Source organism: Fistularia commersonii, chromosome 7, assembly GCF_037954325.1.
Source record: "Fistularia commersonii isolate RoL2024-O1a breed Wild chromosome 7, RoL_Fcom_v1.0, whole genome shotgun sequence".
Lineage (NCBI taxonomy): Eukaryota > Metazoa > Chordata > Actinopteri > Syngnathiformes > Fistulariidae > Fistularia > Fistularia commersonii.
Window position 1 is genome coordinate 3,083,531 of NC_141290.1, and position 6,688 is coordinate 3,090,218.

At 41.6% G+C, this 6,688-nt stretch overlaps 1 protein-coding gene across 6 annotated transcripts; it reads right to left on the bottom strand.

The window, feature by feature from the left end:
* Window positions 1–558: 558 nt before the first annotated feature.
* Window positions 559–6,363, bottom strand: LOC147232367 (patatin-like phospholipase domain-containing protein 2). 6 transcript variants are annotated; one of them, XM_086149144.1, is made up of 9 exons: window positions 6,054–6,182; window positions 4,617–4,834; window positions 4,286–4,518; window positions 4,060–4,125; window positions 2,762–2,971; window positions 2,344–2,404; window positions 2,064–2,240; window positions 1,817–1,958; window positions 559–1,055 (listed from the first exon to the last, which is right to left on the bottom strand). In XM_086149144.1, exons 2-9 carry the CDS (start codon window positions 4,759–4,761, stop codon window positions 1,034–1,036), a joined length of 1,056 nt encoding a protein of 351 aa, XP_086005270.1. In that variant the 5' UTR covers window positions 4,762–4,834; window positions 6,054–6,182; the 3' UTR covers window positions 559–1,033. The 6 variants fall into 6 exon arrangements, with proteins under 6 accessions (XP_086005270.1, XP_086005267.1, XP_086005269.1 ...); XM_086149141.1 differs by lacking the exon at window positions 4,617–4,834 and having other exon boundaries at window positions 4,286–4,515; window positions 6,054–6,361; XM_086149143.1 differs by lacking the exon at window positions 4,617–4,834 and having other exon boundaries at window positions 2,819–2,971; window positions 6,054–6,361.
* Window positions 6,364–6,688: the final 325 nt, after the last annotated feature.

The window sequence follows — 6,688 nt, forward strand, 5'->3', positions numbered from 1 at the left end:
TGACTTTTTCTCTCTTTAAGATGCGCTATATTAAAGGAAATGTAAGTGAGCTCGGGTACGGAAGCCCTTAAAGGCAATGCAAGTGTGTGTGTTGTCATCTAGTTAATTTTTCCCACAAAATAATGAATATAAAATATGCATTTCAGATATTAGTATTAATATGATTAATCCCTTGCCTTTCAGTACTTCCATGTTAATATCCAGAGGTTGTGATTCTTGAGCCTTAAAAATTTGATTTTTTTAAAAAAAATATAATATACATATATATATATATGAAGTATATATGTGTTTCATAAAATGACAGGAAAGTTGTTGTTTTTATGAGCTTGCGTCAGGAAGAAGCAACTCTCCTTTGGTGTCATTAGCCAGCAGAAATCAATCAGCCAATCAGTCAGGGTCAAAAAAATTGGAGGTCCGATAATGAGTCACAAGATCTTTGGTGCACTTTCTGGAGGAGTTCAAATTCACAAGTGAGAAAACCTTTTACGATTGAAAAAAATGTTTTTTTTTAGTTAATACAGTACCACAAAAAATGATGGAAAGTCAGGTTTTCACATATTTTTTTATAACATTATTTTTATTTTAATCAGATGTAATCCTGTGGTATCCAAATCAATGAAAATTTAAGAAATTACATTCTGTCACAGAAATATAACAGTAAATGGTATTGTGTATTTCTAAATGAATATACACAGGGTGGAAAATTGAATAAAATTGACTGGATCAATGTCTAATTCATTAAAAAAAACATGAAATTAGCATTTAATTTAAACACGAGCAGATAAGCAGGTCTGTCTTTTCATATATCATTAAAAAATGGTGAATTTACATGAATTTACAGGTATTGTAATGTATTTTCTTTCTTCACTGGCCTTCTTGAAATGCTCTCAATTGGTGACTTTTCCAGAGCGACACGTCAAGAGATCCGATCAGTGTTTGCACGGCGTCCGCACCTGCCGGCCCCCTTTTCCACTCAGTCCTGGTAGGGGGACGCCGAGGGTCAGCGTCACCAGACGTTTGCAAAAGAAGCCGGTCATCGGAGGCACTTGCACCCTCTAAAGATTTTAATAACATGTTCAACTTGTTTTTATCTGCAAAGGAGGATTGAACTATTACTGTGATTAATTCAAAATGTACACAGAAAAACACTTTTTGGTCAATTTATTTCTACTTTTATACGAGTCAAATAATTGTCTGTTTGTGCTTTTAATACCCTTCCCACTGTTTTCTATCATTTTGCGTGATTTAATTGGGTTTTTCTTTAAAGATAATCCAATGCATCTCAATGGAGAATGACAGCATACACTTCCCGTTGTGGCCACTAGAGGGCGTAGTGAGTCGTTTTCAATTTTTATTTGATACAATTGATTCTCTTATCGATATCATGACTTAAAATGTTAAATTATTTTCAGTTTGTGCTTCCAACAGCTTTCCCATTGCTTCCTATGATTTTTTTTAATTGAAGTGAGTTTCCTCGAAGATAATCTCGCTCTCCTGTGCATAACCTTTAACTGTATTATTTGTATTTGTATTATATCGTGTATTTGCAAGTGTTATTTGCAGTCCCTATGTCCTCTGTTGTAAGTTGCTTTGGATAAAATTGTCTGCCGAATGCAATGTAATGTAATGTAACGTAATGTAATGTATTAAGGTGTGTATCCTGTTATGACCACAAGAGGGGGGCTGGTGAGTCCCACAAAACATGCAAAAACTCTGGACATTCAATATACTTTATGGAGCTGGAAGTGTTTAGTCTACCCAAATAATTTAAATAACAATAATCCATCCTATCTCTCTCACTTGTCCTTGGGTTTACCTGCTGGTTAGCCAGATGCCAAGGTCAAAGGTCAGCGCAAGGGGTGTCAGGAGGTAGCAGAGCAATCGTACTGGAAGGGACTGGGTGAGTGGAGTCCGTTGACCGCCATTAAGGTAAGTGTCTCTGCAGGCTGCGCACAGCACTTCACACACACACACACACACACACACACACACACACACACCTTCACTCTCAGTCGTTCTTCTCTGACTTCAGCTACAAGCCTCTGGTCCTCCGCCACCCTCACCTCTCTTCAAGCCAACTGGGAGGTTCTCTATGGTTTTAAGCTCCAGCCACTGATGCTCCGCCTCAGGGAGGTTGGTCTCCGTGGAAACGACTCTGGTCGCCTCCGTTGCCGGCTCGCAGCACCACCGCCGAGGCTTCTGCGCCAAGTTGGGGAGTGGAGCTAGCTCTTCAAGTAGGTCTAAAACCGTGATGTTTATTGGTCCGATTAGAATGTAAAAGTGGCGAGCTTCACAGCAGGTGTGTGTGTGTGTGTGTGTGTGTGTGTGCGTGCGTGGGATCACCTCTTTCTCTCAGGAAGCGAAGAGCATCCTTGTAGCCGCCGTGGCAGATCGCGGCCAGCGTCTGTTAAAGGCCCACACCAGAGAGGATTGTCACCATGACAACGGCGGACGGCGCCCCCAGGCCCTCCTCTCTCGGTGACGACCGTGAACATGTTTTAAAATGATTTCTTTGAAAAGTGAATTTTTTGGGGGGGAATTTTTTCACCGATCCCTGTGTAGAATATTAAATATTTTTATTCATTTTTTTTTCACATTTTTAAATTTAAATGAAACAATTATATGGCTGCTTTTTGTTACCTTTTTATACAATTTTCTACTTCCATATTTTCTTGCCCCGCGTTCAACTGATGGTGAACTTATACTTTTCTTTCTCGCTCTTATTGGTAGGTGCCCAAGAGGAGGCTGAGCTGAGACCCACCTCAAGTCCAGGCGGGAGGAAGGAGGTGCAGACCCGGTGCACGTTGTTGGTGTTCACCTGGATGCTGAGGTTCCCGTAGTGCACCTCCAGGAAGCTGAAGGTGCCCTCCTTGGGGCAGATATCGCTCTCTCCGGAGAAAGGGGCCACGGTGATGGTGTTTCTGTGCTCGAACAGCGGCATGTTGTTGCTCAGCGCTCCGTCCATGTAGCGCTGAGGAGGAGGTTATTCCAGGTTATCGAGGTTCAATTTGTAGTAAACGTCCGTTTTTTTTTTTTCATGCTTTTTAGGTGTGTTCAACGCTTTGTTGCATTTAACGACATGACTGACATATTTGTTGTAGTCCTGTCAGATTTTTTTTTTTTTTTTTTTTCTTTAGGAATTCATGTTACAGCACCATGAAATCCCTTACGACTTGGCGAAGGACCAACAAAAGGGTAACTTATTGATTTCATATTGGCATTCAATTTGCACACATGAAAACACAGAATATAGCATTTGCTGCATTTGAGAAGTGTGGATCAGTTCATTCATTCATTCATTCATTCATTTTCTATTCTGATGTGGAGCTCTGATGCGGCTCCCTGTGGCTTTTGAAAATGTAAGTAATAATAATATTTATTATTTTTTATTAATTTGAAAATAATTAATTATTATTTATTAATTCATTGAAATTTATTTTAATTTCGGTCGGTCATTTTTTAAATGTCATTTTAAATGTGAAAATCATGGAACTTCTAAATAAAACTTTTTAAAATATTCTTGTTCCTCTTAATAAGTAACTGCACGCGGCAGCAAAAGGATGACAGCACATGGAGAGAGGATGGCATTGGTAGTTTGCTTTTGCTGGATTATTTAAGTTCATAAATACAAAAAGGACTCAAATAGAGATTGACTATTTTGCTTAAATTGCTTCAACCCAACGTCTTTTTTATTGGAGTTCAAAATGTTTTGTTGCATGCAGAAATGTCATTTTGTTTTCTCAGCAGCTGTTCATTCATTTTAAAAAAACTGCAACACATTTTGTTTTTACGTAGCACAAAGGCATAAAAAGATAACATTAGATGCCGTGTTAATTCATTTTAAATTTCAAAAGGGTTTTGTGGTTCCCGGCGTGTTCTTTACGAAATAAAACCATTAATTTGTTCATTAATCCATTATATGGAGACAAATATATGACCATTCATGACAATTCACCCTCTCATTTACACTTCGAGGGAATTTAGGATCTCCAATCGCCCAAGCGGGTTCACGTGGATCAAGATGGATAAACGAGTGAATAAATAGAAATTAAAACTCACCACCCCGCGGTAGGAGGGCGGCGTGAAGCCGCAGTAAACGGGGAAAAAGCAACTGCACGTTAAAACCTGCGGAGGAAAATGGATACACATTAAAATGACTCCCTCTCGCTGCATTTAAAATATGATTGATTACATTTTAGTTTTGTTTCTTGATGAGTTTCGTTGAGGATTTTTAATGCAAAGTTGCTGTGTTACTGTTTCACTGTCTCTAGAAAGCGGAGGAAACCTGAATCAACTCCTCGCGGCTCTCGAACTCCGACACCAGGACGTTCTCGCCGTCGGCCATCCTTGTGAGGGAGACGCAGAGCCTGCCGGACGCCCGCAGGTGGGCGTCCTCCGGAAGCTTCTCCTGCAAGGACTCCCGGACTGTCCGCAGCAAACTGAAGGTGGGGTGAAAAACCCCTAGCCGGTGTTTTCTGGCCTCCCTTGCAGTGGACAGGACGTCCACACAGAGTTCTTCTGAGGGAGAAATGAACGCAAGATATAGTATTTAGAGGATAACAGTTTAAATTGCATGCATTGGACGTGAATCTTTATCATAATAGTCGGATTTTCACCCAAGATCCAACTGGATTGTTCTTTATCTCGAGTCTTAAGGGTTCTGTTGATTTCGGTTGAGCTGCAAAACCTTATGTATGAGTGTCTTGTGATGGACGGATTTGAAAGAGCACGTCTGTTGCTGTGTTTTGCATGTTCATTCATTCATTATGTATGCAGCTTATTCTGCACTGGTGCTGGAGTCCATCAGCTGTCGTTGCAAGAGACGGGGTTCACCCTGGAGCAATCACAGGGCCACATATCGATATCTACAACCAATCATTCTTGCTTCATAAAGAGACATACAACCTTTCAGTCTCTCATTCACATCATATGGACTCATTTATGCATCCTATCCACATTCGCCCTCTCATTCAAAGTTATCGGAGACGTACAACCATTCATTCTTATTAAAAAGTCATAGACATACAACTATTCTCTCACTTGTTTTAACGCAACATCCTCAAGAGGCGTATGGATATATAAAACCATTCATTCATTCACTCATTCATTCATTCATGGTCTCCAATGAGATTCCTGCACATTTTTGGACTCTGGGGTTCACCCGGAGGAGGGGTTGGAGGGGAAAATGAAAAACGTCAGGATTGAACCGAGGACCTTCTTGCTGTCTGCCGGAACAGCTGGTGTTTGGGAAAGGTTTCTTTTTCTTCACCTCCTTTCAGCTTTTCCCTTCAGGGGTCGCCACAGCAAATCAACCTTTTCCATCAAACCCTATTTTCTGTATCCTCCTCTCTCGCAACAACTAACTTCATAAATCTTCTCTTTGGTCTTCCTCTAGATCTCCAATTCCAGCGTCCATCTACCATCCTGGTCACTCCCAAAGAGAACCTCAACATCTTTACCTCCGCGACCTCCAGCATCGCTGGTCTCACTGCTGTCTTATCCACCTTTTCTGTCCTTCTGGCTGATAGTCTTCTATCTCATGGAACCCCTGACACTTTCTTCCTCCCATTTGAGCCCGTTTCTTTAACTCTTTTCCACACTTTAATGGTTAATTTGAAAAGAATTAACAATATCAACATTCATAGCTCTACTTTTCTTTTCTGGGCAGTCATGTGAGGTTCAGGGACAGTGTTTACTTTGGAGTAGATCCTTGGGTTCAACAAGGTACTCGGCAGGTTCACGGACACACACACACACACACACACACACACCGTTTGTATGAATGGAGAGATAAAAGTCCAGAGATCACTGTTTTCAAAGTCAAGGGGAAGCCCCCCGGAAAGAAAACACAATCACACCACGGCTTGTAAACACACACACACACACATACACACAAATATACATAAGAGCTCCATCAGCAAAAACAAATCCTCATTCATGTAAAAGATTATTATTACGACCCGTATTTCTTTAATATAGTCCAGTCGAAAAAAAATAAGAGAAACTTTTCAGTGTAGAAATGTTTTCCTTTTTTTTTTTCAAAGGGCTCTCACCCACGGGAATCCCCACCGCCACCGCCGCCGCCACGAGGCAGCCGGACGAAGCGCCGCAGATCCTGGAGGCCCCCTGGACCAGCCGGGGGACGTGTTGGAAGATACAGCTCAGCGCACCCAGGTAGTAAATACTCCTGAAGCCGCAGCCGGCGAAGGAGATGTTCCACTCCTCCTCCCAGGAAAACATCTTCTCTTGCCTCTCCATCCGCCGCCTTCCCCCTCGGTCATCACCCGGGAAAGGTCTCGCCGCCGTGTCACACTTATCCGACGGGTGGAATGGCCAGCGGTGTGGGTCCGGCGGCGAAAGGTCATTGCATAACTTACACAGCGTCACATGTTTCAAACACAGGAATCAGGCTCCTGAGAGGCGTCGTTGCGCAAGTCCAAGGCTTAAATGTCAACTGTTTCAAAACAAGACGCCGGATGAAGTCGATGAGGTCACGTGACGACGTTCACGTAACATTCCACCGACTCCATGAGAAATTTGTTCGTATTGAAGGCACTGATGGGAATTTAGTATATGATTGAATTCTTGAATAACACCATGTTGGAATGAATGAATGAATCCGTTATTGCTATCATGGTTGTTTTCTTTTGACTGTAGGCCAAAATTTAAATATTCATTTGTTTTCTAT

Coding starts and splice junctions, on each gene's coding strand:
- LOC147232367 (XM_086149140.1), bottom strand. CDS start 6,258: ATGGAGAGGCAAGAGAAGATGTTTTCCTGGGAGGAGGAGTGGAACATC. Junction 2,972..4,059: donor CGCCCTCCTACCGCGGGGTG/GTGAGTTTTAAT, acceptor CCTCCTCCTCAG/CGCTACATGGACGGAGCGCT. Junction 1,959..2,063: donor CCCAGTTGGCTTGAAGAGAG/GTGAGGGTGGCG, acceptor GTGTGTGTGAAG/TGCTGTGCGCAGCCTGCAGA.